We start from the raw sequence: 20,200 nt of genomic DNA on the forward strand, positions 1-20,200 counted from the left end.
CTCCTTCTCCTCCTCCCCTTCCCCCCTCTTCTTTTCTGACTCTCTTATTTCTCACCTCATCTCCCTGGACCAAACTCCAGTGTCTAATACACTGGCTCACTCTGGTCCATATTTGTTGCCTGAATAAACGAATGGATGGACAAACAGGCGGAGGCTCAGCTCAAGTCTAGGCCTGGCTGTGTGTTCCTGTGCCCGTCTCCCAGGCCCACCCCTGCTCCTGGCCCAGGGACCTTCCTCACCCCTGTGTGGCTCTGTGGCCGGCCTCCTGGTTTCCTGCAGCTCCTTGCTTCCCAGGACGAGGGCCTGGTTCCCGGCTGTGGATCCGCCTTGGCCGGCATGGCCACCCCTGCCTCTGACCATGGAAGATCAAGGTGACCGCCTATCTGTCATGTCACGCGGTGGGCCAGATGTTTGTCTGTCCACCCAGTGCCCTGTGCATGGCTCCAGGGGCTCTTTCTCCTCCTGGGTCCCCTCAGCTGTCACCGACTGTGGCCTCCACTTTCTCTGAGAGCAGCCGAGGGGAAGGAGGCAGAATCCCTTGTACAACAACTCCCGTGTACGAAATGCCATGCTAAACACACACACGCACACACACAACTTCTTATACATACCATGTTCACTTACGGGTTTTGGATGCATCTTTGTTGTTCTCATTTAGCTGAAACGTCCTTTTTGTTGTTTTTTTAAAGCAAGGAGCGAGGGGACTTGGCATGCGGCGTCTCCATCTGCTCTCATCCCTTCTGGTATTTTGGAAGAAGGAATGGAAAGCTGCTCGGATGTTAAACTTTGAGGAGAGGCTGTGGGCCTTGCTGGTGTCTGGGTCTCCTCCTGGTTCTTGGCTTGGGGCTTTGGCCAGCTCCCTGCTGGTGGGCGCTGGGGGGCCAGGCTGGGGACCTGGGCTCTCTCCAGGAACCAGGATGGGAGGGTGGCCACGGCCGGGCCAGCCACGGGACGGGGCCCATGTGCAGGACAAGCTCGGCCCCCTGTGCTCACACCATGGGTCTCAGCTCACGCTGGCTCCCTGGCCGCGTCCTGGAGCCCAGCTGTCTGTGGAGATGGAGGGACCCTGAGGGTGCCTCGGTGGCGTTTACTGCTTGAGGCCCTCGTTTACTTACAATGCCTCCCAAAGGAGTGGCATCCTGTACTCAGCCTGGCCACCACCCTGCCCACCGGCTGGTGGAGCTGCCCTCTGACACTCAAACATTCTCCCTCCCTCCTCCTCCTCTTCCTCCCCCCTTTTCTGATTCTAGGGCTTGAACTCTCTTAGCTTGTCTGCTCACACCTGGTGCTCTACTACTTGAGCCATACGTCCAGCCAAGCTTTTGGCTTTTTTGCCAGTCCTGGGCTCGAACTCAAGACCTGAGCACTGTCCTTTCTCAAGGCTAGAGCTCTACCACTTGAGCCTCAGCACCGCTTTCGGCATTTTTCTATGTATGTTGGTACCGAGGAATCAAACCTGGGTCTTTGTGCATGCTGGGCAAGCGCTCTACCACTAGGCCAAACTCCCGGCCCAGTTTTCTTTCTTTCTTTCTTTCTTTCTTTCTTTCTTTCTTTCTTTCTTTCTTTCTTTCTTTCTTTCTTTCTTTCTTTCTTTCTTTCTTTCTTTCTTTCTTTCTTTCTTTCTTTCTAAGAGCTAGAATCAGATGTTTCTGCCCAGGCTGGCCTTGTACCACAGTCCTCAGGTCCCAGCCTCCTGAGCAACTAGAATTGCAGGTGTGAGCCACCAGAACCAGGCTTCTTATAAATGTTCCAAATGTTCAAAAAACAGGTCCCCAGAGCCCCCCACCGAGCTGTCCCCACAGAGCTGTCCCTAGAGCCACACCATCCGCTCTGCCCCTGCCAGCTGGTTCCTCCCCTCCCTGCAGAAGGGAATGAGGGCTGGGTGGGTGGAGCTCAAGAGCAGGCAGGCCTGGAGGAGGCCAGCCGGGGTGGACAGCAGCCAGGGTGGACAGCAGCCGGGGTGGACAGCAGCCGGGGTGGACAGCAGCCGGGGTGGAGCCACGTGTGGACTGCCTGCCAGCTGTGCCCACTGCCCTCCACTGCAACCCAGCGGTGGAGCCCAAGAAGGGCTTGACGCCCCACCCTCCCTGGGTCTCCTGCCCTTTTGCCTGGAGCCCAGGGGCCGCTGGTCTGGAGCACTGAGAGCCCAGCTGGGCCCGGACCCGCCTGGGGGAAGTGAGGCCAAAGCCCCAGTCCCGACACGGGGCGGGGGGTGGGGGGGAGGCGGACGGCTCAGAGGACCCAGGAGGCCAGCTGCGAGTGGTCATGTGCTGCCCTGCCCCTCACCCCTGCCCCTCACCCCTGACCCCTCACTCCTGACCCCTCACTCCTGCCCCTCACCCCTGACCCCTCACTCCTGCCCCTCACCCCTGCCCCTCACCCCTAACCCCTCACTCCTGACCCTCACCCCTGATCCTCACCTCTACCCCCTCACCTCTACCCCCCTCACCCCTGCCCCTCACCCCTGCTCCTCATCCCTGACCCCTGACCCCTACCCCCTGACCCCTGCTCCTCACCCCTGTCCCCTCACCCCTAACCCCTCACCTCTACCCCCTCACCCCTGACCCCTGACCCCTAACCCCTCACCTCTACCCCCTCACCCCTGCCCCCTGCCCCCTCACCCCTCACCCCTGCCCCCTCACCCCTGACCTCTCACCTCTACCCCCTCACCCCTACCCCCTCACCCCTGCCCCTCACCCCTACCCCCTCACCCCTGACCCCTAACCCCTAACCCCTAACCCCTCACCTCTACCCCCTCACCCCTGCCCCCATTCCTGCCCCTTACCCCTGACCCCTCACCCTCACCTCTGCCCCTCACCCCTGCACTCCTGCTCACCTCCACCCTCCTCAGCATCCTGAGCACAGTTTCTGCTGTCACAGTGAAAGAAAGTTTCTGGGCCCTTGCTGTGCTGGTCCCTGGAGACGAGCCTTCCGGCCGGGCAGAGTGAGGCAGGCTCCCTGAGGCCTCTCCTGAAACTGGCACAGGGCCCCCTAGACAGGCCCCTGGGGACCGAGCACAGGAGACCTGGCGGGTGATGGTGGTGTCTTCAGTTCGTTGCTGTGGGTGGCTGATGTGGCCTTGGCTGTGGTTGTCAAGTTCTGGGGTGGCTCACACCCCTCGCACCTGCCACCAGCTCCAGCTCCTGCTGGTTTGTCCCTCCTTGACCCTTGATTCACACCTTGAGCAACCCCTACCTGAAGCCACCTAGGTGCAGCCTCCGGGATGACAGTGGCCAGAGCCTGGAGCGTGGGCCCACGGCTGTGTCAAGGCAAGGCTGCTGGGGGGCTCGAGGGGAGTGGAGCAGGGTTGTCTGAAGTCATCTGGGATGACCTAAGGGCCGGGGGGCCGGGGGCCTGGAGGCAGTGGGGTGTGGGGCACGGAAGGCTCGGCAGTGGAGCAGGGAGGAGGGGATGGGGCCGGGGAGCAGCCGGCTCAGAGGCTCACGAGGACGTCGGAGGCTGCTCCCAGGGCTGGCAGGAAGCCAGGTGAAGAGGTGGCATGCATGTGGCTGAGACCGGCTCCGTGCCTGGCGTCCTGTGAGCTGTCAGGCGCACCGTGCCACTTCCCCAGGGGCTGCCCGGCAGCTCTGTCCCGAGGAGAGGGAGGGCAGGGCCGCCGGCAGGACCCTGGATTGGGTCTGGGTTCAGGTCCTGCTCTCTTCCTTTGGCCTCTCTCAGGGGCTCAGCTTCTGCCTGTGGACAGTGGGGCGTTGCCTCTCCGGGCGGCCATGTGTGGACAGGCTTTGGGTCCCTCGGTGCCCGTGGCCTGGCTGCCGCACTCTACTGGGTGCAGGCTCACCCCGTGGCCAGCCAGCCCAGGAGGCCAGGGTCCTTCTGGTCCAGGCTGGTCCAACGCCCTCAGCTTGCCCACCTGGGACTGTGCCCGACCCAGAGAGGCACCAAGCTGGCTGGGCAGGCTCTGGCGGCCGTTTGTCGGGAGGAGCGGCTCCCCGCGCCCCACCAGCTCTGCCCAGGGCGTGGGGGCAGAGTTAAAGAACTGGCCGCGCAGATGCCAGGCCGGGGTCAGGGGAAGTGGGGAGGCGGGGAAGGGGTTAACGTGCGAGCAGTGACACCGCAGCCAACGCGCTGCTAAAGTTTGAATTCATTTTTCCCATGGGTTTATTCACATTCTAATTTTCAACTAAATGAGACATCTGTTTCAGAAAAGGAAAATTTGCGCTGGTTGTCATGGCAACTATCATTCTGTAAGAAAATTATTCCGATGGTTACTTTAGCACAGAAAAGACAGAAATTCAGGACATCAAGCTGTCTCCGTGGCTCAGCGGGAGTTGATTCCCCGCTTTCCCCTGGGGCCGGAGAGGACCTGGGCCGGCCGTGCGCTGGCCGTGGGGTGGGCACGGGGGCAGGTGGACCTTCCCAGCAGTGGGCAGGGGGCCAGCTGGTTCTCAGAGCCAGGTCCCGGGGCTCCTGGGTGTGAGGGCGCCGGCCCGGGCTGCTCGAAGGCACCGGATGAGTCCCCACATCTGCGCACAGCCAGCCAGGCCCCCGAGGCTGGCTCAGAAACGTCTTCTGGAAGTTTCTCTGTGGGATTCAACTTAGCTCACTCCCCAGTTCCACATGCGAGCTGTGCTCCCCTCTGCCCACCACTGGGCTTCAGGGTGCTTGGAGACATCCAGAGGGGACCCCTCCTGTCCTTGTAGCCTCCGCTCCCGGGTCAGGCTGAGGGTCCAGCCGTCAGCAGGAAGGACCCCTCACCTAACACCGCTGTCCCCCCACTACTCTGCTGTGCTCGGAGCCTGCAGCGAGTGCCAGCTCCCCTGGGCCTCCCGCCTGGTCTCCTGGCTCCACAGCCTGTGGGGGTGCTGGGACGCGGGACGTGGGGTGGTGGCAGCTGCCATGGGAGGGTGACCCCAGGGCCACGCTACCTTGACTGCTGTGTGGTGGCAGTCGTGGGGCAGCTTCTCGGGTGACGGCCTGGAAGTGGAGACACAATTTCCCAGGACTCAGGTATTTCTGGGCTGGACATTGTCACCCTGCGTCCCCGAGCTAGCTGCCAGCCAGCTACCTGTGGCAGGGCGAGGTGAGGGAGGCGGCCTGGTCCTGCGTGTAAATGGTGAGTGGATGGCTGTGCTGTGGGTCCACGCGGGACACCGGACACCCGCTTCCTGTCAGAGGGCGCCAGGGTTTCCAGCTTGTGGGGGCTCCACACAGCACCCCATCTGTGCACGCCGCCTGCCCCTCCAGTGACGGGGCTCTGAGGGTCCCTGGCTCCCACCCCAGGGCACAGCCGGGGTCTTGGTGGGAAAGGACGTTTCCTGTCGCTCGGGACGGGACCCATGACCTGGGGCATGGCGCAGAAGCAGTCCCGCCTTCCCAGGTGTCCCCTGACCGGTGCCCCACACTGTCCCAACCCCAGAGTGCACGGGAGACCCACGCATGCACCCGCTCCCAGGTCTCACCCCCAGAGCAGGCCTCTGCCTCCACCTGGTTCCCTTCCACGCCCCGGCCATGGGACCCTGTCTGGAATAAAGCCTTGTTCATAGGGTCTCAGGTTCCAGGATGTAACTGTGTGTTTCGGCCCCCACAGTGGTGGGAGAGATGGTGGTGGTGGTGATGATGATGGTGATGATGGTGATGGTGATGATGGTGGTGGTGATGGTGATGATGGTGGTGGTAACGGTGGTGGTGGTAATGGTGATGATGGTGATGATGATGGTGATGATGGTGATGATGGTGATGGTGATGATGGTGGTGGTGGTGGTGGTGGTGGTGATGGTGGTGGTGATGATGATGATGATGGTGATGATGATGATGATGATGGTGATGATGATGATGATGATGATGGTGATGATGATGATGATGATGGTGATGGTGGTGGTGATGATGATGATGATGATGATGATGATGGTGATGATGATGGTGATGATGATGATGGTGGTGATGACGATGGTGATGGTGGTGGTGATGGTGATGGTGGTGGTGGTGGTGGTGATGGTGATGATGGTGATGGTGGTGGTGATGGTGATGGTGATGATGATGATGATGATGGTGGTGGTGGTGATGATGGTGATAGTGGTGGTGGTGGTGGTGATGGTGATGATGGTGATGATGGTGATGATGATGGTGATGATGATGGTGATGATGATGATGGTGATGATGATGATGATGGTGATGATGATGATGATGATGGTGGTGGTGGTGATGATGGTGATAGTGGTGGTGGTGGTGGTGATGGTGATGATGGTGATGGTGGTGGTGGTAACGGTGGTGGTGGTAATGGTGGTGGTGGTGGCACCCTGGCGCCCTCTGAAACGCCCGCTCTTCTCTCCTAGGCAGCCCTGGTTTTACGGCTGGGGCTTCAACCTCCCGCGAGGCCAGCCGCTGCTGGAGAAGTGGAACCTCATTCCTGAGGGCGTGGACATCCTGATCACCCACGGGCCACCACTGGGTACGAGCCGCCGGCGCCGGCCACCCATGGCCAGATGCCACCCAGCCAGCCCAGCCAGCCGCTCCCCACAGCTCCTCCCTGTCCTCGCCACCTCGCCCTGCGCCCTCCGGCCTCCCAGCTCCCTCCTTGTCTCTGCCACTGCTGGCTCAGTCCCTGCCATGTTCTCTTTCCTGCAACCTCTGTGGCCTTCTCGCTGGATCCTCAGCCACAGCCCTCCCCTCCCAGTCCCATCTCCTCCTGCTGGCACCCGGGAGGTGTGGTGAGGCCTTGGCCAGCTCTGCTCCCCTGCCACAGTCTCCCAAGCAGGGGGCAGGCCCCGTGTCAGCCCCGGGGCAGTGGATTCTGCCGTCTCCTTCCCTCCCTGCTCGCTCTCCTCCTTACAGCCTCCTCTGCTCTTCTTTTTACTCCCCCTTCCTCCTTCCTGCTCTCCTCTCCTTTACCCCTTCTTCCTTTTCTCCTTTCTCTTCAGACATCCTCTGTGCATTCTTCCACCCATCTACCTATCCTCCCCCCCTCCCCCCCATTCTTCTGTTCATCTACCCATCCATCCATCCACCTACGTATCCATCATCCACCCGCCCTCCCATGCACCCATCCATCCATCCATCCATCCATCCATCCATGCACCTTGTCTTCCTCCTCCTCTTTTCTCTGGACATATTTCCTCCTCTCGTGTCCCTCCCCAGCCCCTGTCCCCGCACCCGGACAGAGAGCGGCTCTGAGGAAAATTGTCCACTGGCGCAGCCAGTTACTTTCCATGTGTGCGGCAATGGGAGGCTCTGGGGGGCTCTGGGGGGCTCTGGGGGGCTGGTGGCTGAGCTGACAGCACGGCCACGTGAGCCGCCGCAGTGCCTGGAGATACGGCTGTGATTTTGTGCCATTTATCTTAGAAAGTTTCCAAGAGGGAGATCTCGCTCCTCGCTCTGCCTCCAGCCCTGCTCCTCTGCAAGGGGAGGGCGCCACCCGCCTCCCTAGGACTGGCAGGTGGGGTGCCAGTGCTTATCTGAGCCTCTCACCCCAGAAGCCCAGCTCACTCACAGCTCCTAACAGATCCCCGCAGCCCCGCAGTGCCAGCGGCTGGGACCTCCCCCTGCCAGCCTGAAACGGAGGGTGGCATCTCTCCACGCCACACAACCATCACCTGGGCCTGCCCCATCCAGCCGTCCTCACTGTGCCCTTCCCCCCAGCCCGTCTCACTGCTGCCCTCTCTGTGCACAGGCTTCCTGGACTGGGTTCCCAAAAAGATGCAGCGTGTGGGCTGCGTGGAGCTTCTGAACACGGTGCAGAGGCGCGTCCAGCCACGCCTGCACGTCTTCGGCCACATCCACGAAGGTCAGTGGGCAGGAGGGGGCCTGGCACGGGTGCGGGCTGGGCTCAGGCAGGGCTTCAGAGCTGGCACCTCCAGGGACCCTGGACGGGGACAGAGGTGGCTCCTGGAGGCGCCCCTCCGCCGGCGGCCTCTTCTGTGTGGATCCAGGCCTGCCCTGCCCGCAGCAGCCAGGCCGGGGCTGAGGGCGGGTGGCCCGTCCTGGGCACTGGGTCCGGCTGATAGCGCGGCCTGTCTTCCAGGCTATGGTGTGATGGCGGACGGCACCACCACGTACGTGAACGCCTCTGTGTGCACCGTGAACTACCAGCCCGTGAACCCCCCCATAGTCATCGACCTCCCCACCCCCCGGAACTCCTGACTGCCCCCGCTGCCCCGCCTGCCCGCCCCGCCTGCCACGCAGGGCGGCTTGCACAGGACCAGCGGGGACGGGGCCTCTGGGGCCACCAGGGACGGCTGGCGTCGGTGGTGTGGGGCGCTCGCCACCCCGCGGCTGAGCCCTGTGGGTTTGAGCCGCGGCAGCGCGTGGACTGGATTGGGAGAGCACAGCTGCGCGGCCTCCCTCTGCAGCTGCTGTGCGTGGCTGCGGTGCCCAGGCTGGGCGGCTGGCAGGGTGGGGCCTGGGTCAGACCGGGCCTCAGCCAGGGAGGTCAGAGCCCCGCTCGTCCCCTGGCTCGGGCCTGGCCTCGTCCCGCTTGCTCTCCGGCTTCCTCCGTGGTCCTCTTGACCACCAGCCTCAGTGGCCGGGCATCAGCCGGGGTCTGGCTCTCCTGACACGCCGTTTGGGGCCCGGGAACTGTGTCTGGGATGCGTGCATGGGCACACCCTCACCCGTGCCCCCCTCCTGCCCCTCCACCCCGGGCTCCAGGCTGCGCCCACCCCACGCAGCCCGCCCTGTCTGGCAGGTCCACAGCCACCGAGGTGGCTCTGGGCCCCAGAAGCAGGGCAGGGCAGGCCGGCCCTCACTGGAAAGTTTGCCATGGATTCCTTTGCAGTCATTTTCACTGTCCATTCTGGTCTGTTCTCATTACGATGCTTTGCACCCCATTTGCAATTGTGTGGCCCCCAGATAAAGGCCACGCACCCTGGTTCCAGAACCTTATCTCTTTTGCAGAGTCCTGCCAGGTAGGTACTGTTGTCCTGGTATTGCGAGGCCATCAAGGTCAGAGAGGGAGGCAGCTTGCCTGAGGGTGCACAGCACAGAAAGCGCAGTGGCAGGATTCAAACCCTGTCTCTGTCATTAAAGCTCTGGTTTTATCGTCACATCACGTCTCTCCCAACAAAGCGGTACGCGGACCAAGGCTGTAGATTGGTTTGATTTTGTTCAAAACTGGCTCATTGCCCACTGAGAGCCCCTTGCATCCCGGGGGGGGGGTCTTGAACTCTGAACCTAGCATCCCATCTGATCTCATCCTGGCCGGTGAGGTGGGGTGAAGACCACATTCCCGGAGCCTGCTGTGCTCCAGGCTGGCTGGGACAGCCAGGCTCCCCGGACCACAGGCTGCACAGTCCCTCAAGGGTCTCTGGGTGGCCCGGAGCCCCTCCGCTCCCCCCCCTCCCGTCTCTCCGGTGCCTCAGACACACGGTGTGTGGAACAGTGCAAGGCCCGTGGTGTCGCCTCCACTCGATTTCTATGCGGACCAAGGACTACAAACTTAAAATGGTTTTTCCTAAGGTATCTTCAGAATACGGTGTATTTTTATGTGGAGAAGCAGCTACGAAGGCAGCTGTTACTTTAAGAGAAAATTCATTAAGAGTCTTCGAGGTGTGAACGCTGACGGCCGCCTCTCAATCATTTTGGCAGAACTTGATTGTGGCTGTAATTTTTTTTTTTTGTCAAGCATGTCAGACAATAAAGTCTTTGTAAAAAGAAAGTGGAGTCTGTGCGCTGCCTGCCTGGTGGCCGTGTCGGGGCGCTGCGTGGGACGGGAGGGGCGGAGGGGTCTCGTGTCCACGTCGGCTTCCCCTGGCGGGGTCTGGGTGGCTTTCAAATCCCCCAGCCACTCCTTCACGAAGCAGAGAGACTGCCGTTCTTCCTGGACCTGACCGCCCAGCTCTGCACTAAAGGCCCGGAGCCGAGGAGCTCTGCGGTACCGTACGCGCCATCTCCAGGCCCAGGCTGCAAGCTCTGCCACTCAGAGCCACACGTGTCCATCCAGCAGCCGTCCACACCCAGCTCCATCCCTACCTAGATCCTCCTATATGAGCACCCGTCCACCCGTCCACCACCCACCTACCCACCTGTCCACCCACTCTCCCGCCTACCCACCCACCCACCACCACCCACCCACCAGCCACCTACCCGTCCACCACCACCCATCCACCCACCCATCCACCAGCCACCTGTCCACCTATCTACCCACCCATTCACCACCCACCCGTCCACCCACCAATCTACCCACCCACTCATCCACCACCCATCCACCCACCTGTCCACCCGTCCACCCAGCCAGCTTCCTGGGGCCTGGCCTGGACCAGGTAGGTGCTGGTGGGGTGGTGGAGGGACTCAGGTGCTGCCCTGGCCGGCTGCCCCCTGCCCTGGCCGGCTCCACCAGCCACGAGTGGGACCCCTTGCCTTCCACACACCTCCACCTCCTACCCAGCTACATGGGGACAACTAGAGAAGTCGTCGGTGAGCAAGAAGAGTGCCCCACTGACACACCCCACGCCCACACTCACACCCACGCTCACACCAGAACTCACACCCACGCTCACACCCGAACTCACACGCACGCTCACACCTGAGCACATACCCAAGCTCACACCCGAACTCACACCCATGCTCACACCTGAGCACATACCCGAGCTCACACCTGAACTCACACCCATGCTCACACCTGAACTCACACGCACGCTCACACCTGAGCACATACCCGAGCTCACACCCAAACTCACACCCATGCTCACACCTGAGCACACACCCGAGCTCACACCCGAACTCACACCCACACTCACACCCGAACTCACACCCACGCTCACACCTGATCACATACCCGAGCTCACACCCAAACTCACACGCACGCTCACACCTGAGCTCATTCACACCCACGCTCACAACCTGAACTCACATGCACGCTCACACCTGAGCACATACCCGAGCTCACACCTGAACTCGCACCCACGCTCACACCCGAACTCACACCCACGCTCACACCTGAGCACATACCCGAGCTCACACCTGAACTCACACCCACGCTCACACCTGAGCCCTCGGAGGCTGAGCTCACTGATCCCCACCCACGCTCACATCTGAACTCACACCCGAGATCACACCTGAGCTCACCAAGCCCCACCCATGCTCACACCTGAGTTCACACCGAGCCCACACCCACGCTCGCACCGTGCTCCCCCATGTCTGTGCCTCCCGGCACGTCCACACCCACGCTCACGATCACACAGTCACGGGCTCCACCTCCCCCCGCAGGCTGTCCCTCACGGGCAGAGCCCCCACTCCCTGCACCGTCACCCTCTGTGCCCCTGCCATCACGTCCTGCTGCCCTCGCTGCCCCCACGCACGGCTGGGCTTCCTGTGGTGTTGCCACCCTGTCCTGCTTCCCAAGAACCCTGCTCTGGAGGCGACCACTTGGCTTCCTCCTCGCTGGGTGGTCAGGGGGCTGCATGGCCCTAGGGTCGTGGCAGCCCTTTGACATAGCCCTGAGTGGACATATGTGTCTGCTTGTGGCCAGCAGGCCTCGCCTGGCTGAGCACTGCCCTCCGGAGCGAGTGCGGGGTCCCGGCCTCCCTCCCCGGCCTCCCGGGGCCCGGGTGGCCCGTGTGGCTGGTGTCTCTGGGCAGCACCAGGGCTCCGGCCCAGGAGGGCCCTGGGGAGAGGCAGGGCCGCCAATCTCCAGAAACGCCAAGCATTCCGATGTTAATCACTGGCAGTCATTCCTGCAAAGGCTATTTTATTTGCTCAAACCAAAGAGGGACCGTGTTTCACGATGAGGGCCGCCCTGCGGTACCCGGAGGCCCAGAGGTGGAGCTCAGGCTGCGAGGCCCCTGGGCTCCAGGCGGCAGGCTGGCTGCGTGGGCTTGGGCCGTGGGAGATGGGAGGGCGCCTACTGGAGGAAGGCCCGGAGGAAGTCGTTGTAGGAGATCTTGGAGGACAGCGTCTTGTCGTAGTACTCCAGCACGTGGAAGAACTCCTCCTCCGACAGGTTGACGCTATACTGCCGCAGCACCTGCGCACACAGGGCCACCACGGCTGCCTGCCCTCCCTCCAGACTCCACCCCGGACCACCAGAACCCGCCCTGGCCACCGGGCCCCCCCCCTCCAACAGGCCTCACTCCACCTCATCTGAGTCCCACGCAGCCCAAGCAGGCGGTGGCCTGAGGGTAACCTCACTGCCCAGGGTGGGAGCCAGGAGAGGTCAGGGGACAGTTGGTCTCCCTCCCCACAGCCTGTCACACTCAAGGCCCAGCCACAGGGCTTTAAGATGGTGGGGCCTCAGGCCTCAGGCACAGTCCCGCAGGCAGAAGGGCCATTGACCTGGATGGCCTCTGACACAAAGGTCCTGCAGAAGTGGCAAAGACCCTCCACACCCTGAGCATCACCCCACCCCCACCCCACCCCCGCGGCTCCCAATGACAGAGCCCTGATTTCCTCCCAGGCTGCGTCCAGCTGAGAGGGAGCTGCTGTCAGCCAGGATGAGATCTGACGGTCCTGGTTTCAAGCCAGCCTGAGCAGGAAAATCTGAGCGCCTCTTCTCATCCATGAACTAGTTAAAAAGCCAGAAGTGGAGCTGTGGTTCAAGTGGTGAAGTGCCAGGCTTGGGCAAAACAAGCTCACGGACAGCATCCAGGTCCTGAGTTCAAACTCCAGGACCAACACAAAAATCACACTTAGTTTCTGAAAGGACACCAGAACCTGGGGCCGAGGGCAGCTGCCACGTGGCTGGGCCAATGTGCTGAACGCAGGAGCCTGCGTGACAAGATGATCCCCTTACACCCTTTTGGCCTCAGGCCAGCTCTGCTGAAGCCCAGTCCCCATGGGAGGCTCTGAGGCCCTGGAGGCTACAGAAGGGGGAGCAGGGACCACACAGTGCCCAGGAGGCCTGCGGATCCAGATGGGCTGCTCTCCACCCACAGTAAGGAGAACCATGGCCCGGAGGCCGCACGGATGCATCAGGCCTGTGCCTGCGTGGACATGCTCTTTGTGGTCCACAGTGCGGCCTCACGGTAGAGGCTGGGGTGGGGCACGGCATGCCCAGGCCAGCTCAGGGCCAGGCCAGCTCAGGCCAGGCCAGCTCAGGCCCAGGCCAGCTCAGGCCCAGGCCAGCTCAGGCCCAGGCCAGCTCAGGGCCAGGCCAGCTCAGGGCCAGGCCAGCTCAGGGCCCTGGAAGCTTCAGGGCTGGCAGCGGGGCACACAGGGAGGAAGGCTGACGGGGAGCTGCTGGAGGCCTTAGGGGAGGACATGGCATCTGCTAGCAGGAGAAGCAAGTGCACCCAATAGCCTGGGGCTCCCGGGAGGAGGGGACGTGGGGAGGAGGAGACAGCAGGATGGGGAGGAAGGGGGTACAGAGAGGAAAGGGGTGATGGGGAGGAGGAGGAGGAGGTGGGGCAGGGAAGAGGGGGCCACGGGGAAAAGGAGAGGGGGAGGAATGGGGACAGAGGAGAGCAGGGCAACCCCGGGGATGAGGAGAGGGGGAACAGGGAGGAGGGTGGGACAGAGGGGAGGAGGGGGGATGGGGAGGAGGAGGAGGCCAGTGAGCAGGCCCAGGCTCGCGCTCACCTTCCGGAAGTCCGTCACGCTCAGCAGCCCCGTGCCGCCCTCGTCGTAGGCCTTGAACGCACGCCGCATGGGTCTCCAGCAGTGCAAGATCTTGGGCTGGATGCGCAGCAGGGCTGAGTAAAAGGCCGGGGTGTCCGCGCCCGGCTCCTTCTGCAGAGGACGGGGGGGGGGGGCATCATCGGGAGGACGCAGTGATTTCAGAGCAGTTCCAGGGAAGAGGGATCCACCGGGGTCTCCCGGAAGGTTAACATGGAAAGTGCTTAAAAAACTAGCCAGGGCTGTAATGAGGTCTGCTGATTAGACAGCACACGCCACGGTGATTATTTCATGTAGGTGTGGTTAGACTCGCCCGAGCATCGCCAAGGGGAGCACACGGCAGGCAGGAGGGGTTACGACACGGCATGGCGCTACCTCACCCCCACCTCCACAGCCGCAGCCCCTCCAGCTGTGCGCAGCAGGCGCCCCGCCACCTCCACATCCTCTGAGCTCCCAAACAGCCACCCCACAGGTGGGAGAGCATGGCAGCTGTGCCCTGCGGGGCGGTGAGGCTCCCGTCCAGGGCCCTTCTCCTCTCCATGCCTGCGGAGGCTGCGTGGACACCATCGTGACCACCGAGGAACTGCGAGGAGGCTGCGTGGAGCCCCTGCACAGCCCTCTGGGGATGCGGCAGGGCTGTACCCAGCAGACAGTGAAGGTGGCCATGCGGGCCATGCGGGCCATGCGGGCCATGCGTTCCCGCCTCCCCCCCCCCCCCCCGCCCCGGCACGGCCACAGCGGTTCAGGCTCACAGGCGCAGTACAGGGCAGCCTTGCAAAACTGGTCTGTGCCCCTGGCACAGCTCCTGCCTGGCCAGGCTTGCAAGGACTCCCTGCCCAGCGATGCAGATTGGCCACCTCTGACCCTGGCCAGTGACAGTGACAGGGACAGCCGGGCTTGCTGATAACTTTCACCCGACACAGTGCTGCAGATGCCGGACAGAAGCACATGCAGCACAGGGAGCACATGCAGCACAGGGAGCACAGGGAGGACATGGAGGACAGGGAGCACATGGAGCACAGGGAGCACGTGGAGCACAGGGAGCACAGGGAGGACATGGAGGACATGGAGCACAGGGAGCACAGGGAGCACAGGGAGGACATGGAGGACAGGGAGCACATGGAGCACAGGGAGCACGTGGAGCACAGGGAGCACAGGGAGGACATGGAGGACAGGGAGCACAGGGAGCACACGCAGCACAGGGAGCACATGGAGCACAGGGAGCACAGGGAGGACATGGAGGACATGGAGCACAGGGAGCATGTGGAGCACAGGGAGCACGTGGAGCACAGGGAGCACACGCAGCACAGGGAGCACAGGGAGCACAAGGAGGACATGGAGCACAGGGAGCACAGGGAGGACATGGAGGACATGGAGCACAGGGAGCACGTGGAGCACAGGGAGCACGTGGAGCACAGGGAGGATATGGAGCACATGGAGCACAGGGAGCACAGGGAGCACAGGGAGCACATGGAGGACATGGAGCACAGGGAGCACGTGGAGCACAGGGAGCACGTGCAGCACAGGGAGCACATGGAGCACAGGGAGCACAGGGAGGACATGGAGGACAGGGAGCACGTGGAGCACAGGGAGCACGTGGAGCACAGGGAGCACACGCAGCACAGGGAGGATATGGAGCACAGGGAGCACGTGGAGCACAGGGAGCACGTGGAGCACGTGGAGCACAGGGAGCACATGGAGCACAGGGAGCACGTGAAGCACAGGGAGCACACGCAGCACAGGGAGGATATGGAGCACAGGGAGCACAGGGAGCACGTGGAGCACAGGGAGCACGTGGAGCACAGGGAGCACATGGAGCACAGGGAGCACGTGGAGCACAGGGAGCACACGCAGCACAGGGAGGATATGGAGCACAGGGAGCACAGGGAGCACGTGGAGCACAGGGAGCACGTGGAGCACAGGGAGCACGTGGAGCACAGGGAGCACACGCAGCACAGGGAGCACATGGAGCACAGGGAGCACAGGGAGGACATGGAGAACAGGGAGCATGGAGCACAGGGAGGACATGGAGGACATGGAGCACAGGGAGGACATGGAGCACAGGGAGCACGTGGAGCACAGGGAGCACGTGGAGCACAGGGAGCACACGCAGCACAGGGAGCACATGGAGCACAGGGAGCACAGGGAGGACATGGAGAACAGGGAGCACATGGAGCACAGGGAGCACGTGGAGCACAGGGAGCACATGCAGCACAGGGAGCACATGGAGCACAGGGAGCACAGGGAGGACATGGAGGACAGGGAGCACGTGGAGCACAGGGAGCACGTGGAGCACAGGGAGCACACGCAGCACAGGGAGGATATGGAGCACAGGGAGCACGTGGAGCACAGGGAGCACAGGGAGCACATGGAGCATAGGGAGCACAGGGAGCACGTGGAGCACAGGGAGCACGTGGAGCACAGGGAGCACATGGAGCACAGGGAGGTTATGGAGCACAGGGAGCAAGTGGAGCACAGGGAGCACATGGAGCACATGGAGCACAGGGAGGACATGGAGCACAGGGAGCACGTGGAGCACAGGGAGCACATGCAGCACAGGGAGCACATGGAGCACAGGGAGCACAGGGAGGACATGGAGGACAGGGAGCACGTGGAGCACAGGGAGCACGTGGAGCACAGGGAGGATATGGAGCACAGGGAGCACATAGAGAACATGGAGCACAGGGAGCACGTGGAGCACAGGGAGCACGTGGAGCACAGGGAGGATATGGAGCACAGGGAGCACAGGGAGAACATGAAGCACAGGGAGAACACGGAGCACATGGAGCACGTGGAGGACTTGGAGCACTGGGAACACAGGGAGCACATGGAGAATATGGAAGACATGGAGCACATGGAGGACATGGAGCACAGGGAGGACTTGGAGGACATGGAGCACAGGAAGGACTTGGAGGATGTGGAGCACAGGAAGGACTTGGAGGATGTGGAGCACAGGGAGGACTTGGAGGACATGGAGCACAGGGAGGACTTGGAGGACGTGGAGCACAGGGAGGACTTGGAGGACGTGGAGCACAGGGAGGACTTGGAGGACGTGGAGCACAGGGAGGACTTGGAGGACATGGAGCACAGGGAGGACTTGGAGGACGTGGAGCACAGGGAGGACTTGGAGGACGTGGAGCACAGGGAGGACTTGGAGGACATGGAGCACATGGAGGACATGGAGCACAGGGAGGACTTGGAGGACATGGAGCACAGGGAGGACTCGGAGGACATGGAGCACTTGGAGGACTTGGAGGACATGGAGCACAGGAAGGACTTGGAGGATGTGGAGCACTTGGAGCACATGGAGGACATGGAGTACAGGGAGCACAGGAAGGACATGGAGCACGGGGAGCACTTGGAGCACATGGAGCACATGGAGCACAGGGAGCACAGGGAGAACGGGGAGAAAGCGCAGGGTGTTCTTGGGTGTGGGCTTCAAGGGCAGAACTGTGAGTAAGCGGGGTGAAAGGGCGATGGAGAACGGGGGCCTCCACTGCTGCCAGCACACCACCAAACTCCCTCTCCTTTAAGCAAGCAGGGAGGCGCGCCGTGGGCGCCCAGACCCGGCTCTGCCTGTCCCCACGGCTGACCTGACTGGTGGCCCGGCCCTGGGGTGGGTCCTGACCGTGAAGGAGGGCACTGCCCTTCTGCCTGCCCTTCCCGCGCTCTGAATCGTGCACCTGGAGCACACCTGCCTGGGAGGTGCACTGGGCCCTGCTGCTGGCGAGCTCCCTGGGGACCCTGCGTGGGACCGAGGGGGGAACACCAAGGGGGAGGACCGAGAGGGGAGGACAGAGGGGGGAGGACCGACGGGGAAAGACCGACGGGGAGGGGGGCGGGATGGAGGGGGGAGGACCAATGGGGGAGGACCGACAGGGGAGGCCTGAGATAGAGGACCAAGGGGAGAGGACCGAGGGGGGCGGGATGGAGGGGGGAGGACCAAGGGGGGAGGACCGACGGGGGAGGACTGAGATAGAGGACCGAGGGGGGAGGACCGAGGGGGGAGGACTGAGATAGAGGACCGAGGGGGTGGACCGAGGGGGGAGGACTGAGATAGAGGACCGAGGGGGGAGGACCGAGGTGGAGGAACGATGGGGGCGGGATCGAGGGGGGAGGACCGAGAGGGAGGCCCGAGGGGGGGTGAACCGAGGTGGAGGAATGACGGGGGGCGGGATGGGGGGGGAGGACCGAGAGGGAGGCCCGAGGGGGGGTGAACCGAGGTGGAGGAAGGATGGGGGGCGGGATTGGGGGGGAGGACCGAGAGGGAGGACCGAGGGGGGGTGAACCGAGGTGGAGGAATGACGGGGGGCGGGATGGGGAGGGAGGACTGAGAGGGAGGACCGAGGGGGGGTGAACCGAGGTGGAGGAACGACGGGGGGCAGGACCGGGGGGGGGGAGGACCGAGGGCGAGGCCCGCGGGTGGGCGCCCAGTACCATCTTGTGGGCGTTCTGGATCTTCATGCGCTGCATGAGCGAGGCCCCCTGGGCCTTCAGCAGCAGCACGCAGTTCTGGATGAAGTCGCAGTACGCGAAGCGCCCGTCGCTCTTCAGGTCATACTTCACCAGGAGCTGCTGGCTCTCCTCCCTGCTGACGTCCAGGTGGAATTTCTCCACAAGAGCTGGCGGCAGAAGCCAGGGCGGTTCATGCACTCCCTCCCTCCCTCCCTCCCTCCCTCCGCTTGCCCAGGCGCCATCCCCTGCGGGCCCCTTTGCTTCACTGGGGTGACAGGCTCAGCCACCACAAGCTGTCAGGAGGTCCTGCCCTGCTGGCCTCACTGTCCCAGGCGCCCATGGTCTGCTCCCTAGAGCCAGGCCCCTCCTGCAGGAACGGGGACTGGAGGGAGGAGGGCTGGCCGGCCACAGTGGCCCGCAGCCGGGGCTCGGGTAGCGCTGGGCATTCGAGAGGACGGTTCCGCGGGCTTGAGCTGGGGAGAAGCGTGGGAGCCAGGCTGGGGCTGGGTGCAGACCATCCTCTCACCAGGCATTCTCCCCCCTCTGGCAGTACTGGCAGCTGAACCCAAGGACTCCACTGCTAGGCAGGTGTTGCCCTACTTGAGCCAAGCCTTCGTGCATTGGTTAATTCGAAGCAGTTTAGCTTTGTGCCTGGGCTGCGGTCTTGGTGTGGGAGCTGCCCACGATGTTGGGGCTGACAGAAGAGACGGGGTGCTTGTCCCCCTCCCCTTTCTGCCAGAGCATGGCTAAGTGCCCCCCCCCCGGCAGTCTCCTGGACACCAGCAAGCTGGTCTGTGATGGTGGAATGGCTGGGGCATGGCCCTCACCACGTCGACACTGGAGCCCAAGCTCCATGCAGACTGCCGGCTGGTGCCCCCCCCCCCGCCCCAGCCCAGTGTCGGGGTCTGGAACAGACCAAGGAAGTCAGAGGCAGCGATGCTTCTCTGCTTGTCCACGTCTTTCTCCTTGCATTCCCGCAGGAGCTGGCGCCAGCAGCCCTGGATCTGCTTCCGGAGCTTCGCCTCAATGGACTCGCAGTTCTGCAGCGGCGGGGTGCCCGGTGAGGGGGTCTGGCAGGAAGAAACAAATGCTGTCACTCAATCGAACTAACATGAAGGCCATGGAACTACAGGAGGCCCAGGGGAGAGCCTTAGGGGAGGCCCAGGGGAGAGGCCCATGGGGGAGGTTCAGAGGGGAGGCCCAGGGGGGAGGCTCAGAGGGGAGGCCCAGGGGGAGGCCAAGGGTGGAGGTTCAGAGGGGAGACCCAGGGGAGAGGCCCAGGGGGGAGGTTCAGAGGGGAGGCCCAGGGGGGAGGCTCAGGGGAGGTTCAGAGGGGAGGCCCAGGGGGGAGGCCCAGGGGGGAGGCTCAGGGGAGGTTCAGAGAGGAGGCCTAGTGGGGAGGCCCAGGGGGGAGGTTCAGAGGGGAGGCCCAGGGAGGAGGGCTCAGGGGAGGTTCAGAGGGGTGGCCCAGGGGAGAGGCCCAGGGGGGAGGTTCAGAGGGGAGGCCCAGGGGGGAGGCCCAGTGGGGAGTCCCAGGGGAGAGGCCCGGGGGGAGGTTCAGAGGGGAGGTCCAGGAGAGAGGCCCAGGGGGGAGGTTCAGAGGGGAAGCCCAGGGGGGAGGTTCAGAGGGGAGGCCCAGGGGGGAGTTTCAGAGGGGAAGCCCAGGGGGGAGGTTCAGAGGGGAGGCCCAGGGGGGAGGTTCAGAGGGGAGACCCAGGGGAGAGGCCCAGGGGGGAGGTTCAGAGGGGAGGCCCAGGGGGGAGGCCCAGGGGAGAGGCCCGGGGGGAGGTTCAGAGGGGAGGTCCAGGGGAGAGGCCCAGGGGGGAGGTTCAGAGGGGAGGCCCAGGGGGGAGGCCCAGGGGAGAGGCCCGGGGGGAGGTTCAGAGGGGAGGCCCAGGGGGGAGGCCCAGGGGGGAGGCCCAGGGGAGAGGCCCGGGGGGAGGTTCAGAGGGGAGGTCCAGGGGAGAGGCCCAGGGGGGGAGGTTCAGAGGGGAGGTCCAGGAGGGAGGCCCAGGGGGGGAGGTTCAGAGGGGAGGCCCAGGGGGGAGGTTCAGAGGGGAGGCCCCGGGGGCGGCCCAGGGTAGCAGCTCCAGGAGGAGTCTCGGTTCTAGAGGCAGTCTAGTAAAGTCAGCTGGAAGCTGTGGTATCTGCATGTGTGGCAAGCACATGCCTGGACACCTGCAGCACGCACTGCATGTGCTTGTGTGTAGCGTGTGCATGCGTGTGCTGTGCGTGGCAGGTG

At 63.3% G+C, this 20,200-nt stretch overlaps 2 protein-coding genes across 2 annotated transcripts in view; one reads left to right on the forward strand and one right to left on the reverse strand.

The window, feature by feature from the left end:
• The window catches only part of Mpped1 (metallophosphoesterase domain containing 1), a 38,607-nt gene extending 28,997 nt beyond the window's left edge, over positions 1 to 9,610 (forward strand). The window contains exons 4-6 of the mRNA XM_090358320.1: positions 6,294 to 6,409; positions 7,628 to 7,741; positions 7,979 to 9,610. Of these exons, the coding sequence (XP_090214446.1) occupies positions 6,294 to 6,409; positions 7,628 to 7,741; positions 7,979 to 8,097 (349 nt within the window). The 3' untranslated portion in view covers positions 8,098 to 9,610. The remainder of the gene's footprint in view (positions 1 to 6,293; positions 6,410 to 7,627; positions 7,742 to 7,978) is intronic.
• Positions 9,611 to 11,624: 2,014 nt separating this feature from the next.
• Efcab6 (EF-hand calcium binding domain 6) overlaps positions 11,625 to 20,200 on the reverse strand; it is a 153,747-nt gene continuing 145,171 nt past the window's right edge. The window contains exons 30-33 of the mRNA XM_090328864.1: positions 18,875 to 19,028; positions 17,941 to 18,125; positions 13,468 to 13,617; positions 11,625 to 11,917 (exon numbers count right to left, since the gene is read on the reverse strand). Of these exons, the coding sequence (XP_090184990.1) occupies positions 11,795 to 11,917; positions 13,468 to 13,617; positions 17,941 to 18,125; positions 18,875 to 19,028 (612 nt within the window). The 3' untranslated portion in view covers positions 11,625 to 11,794. The remainder of the gene's footprint in view (positions 11,918 to 13,467; positions 13,618 to 17,940; positions 18,126 to 18,874; positions 19,029 to 20,200) is intronic.

The sequence above is a fragment of the Megascapheus bottae genome, chromosome 2, assembly GCF_031878675.1.
Source record: "Megascapheus bottae isolate mThoBot1 chromosome 2, mThoBot2.hap1, whole genome shotgun sequence".
NCBI lineage: Eukaryota > Metazoa > Chordata > Mammalia > Rodentia > Geomyidae > Megascapheus > Megascapheus bottae.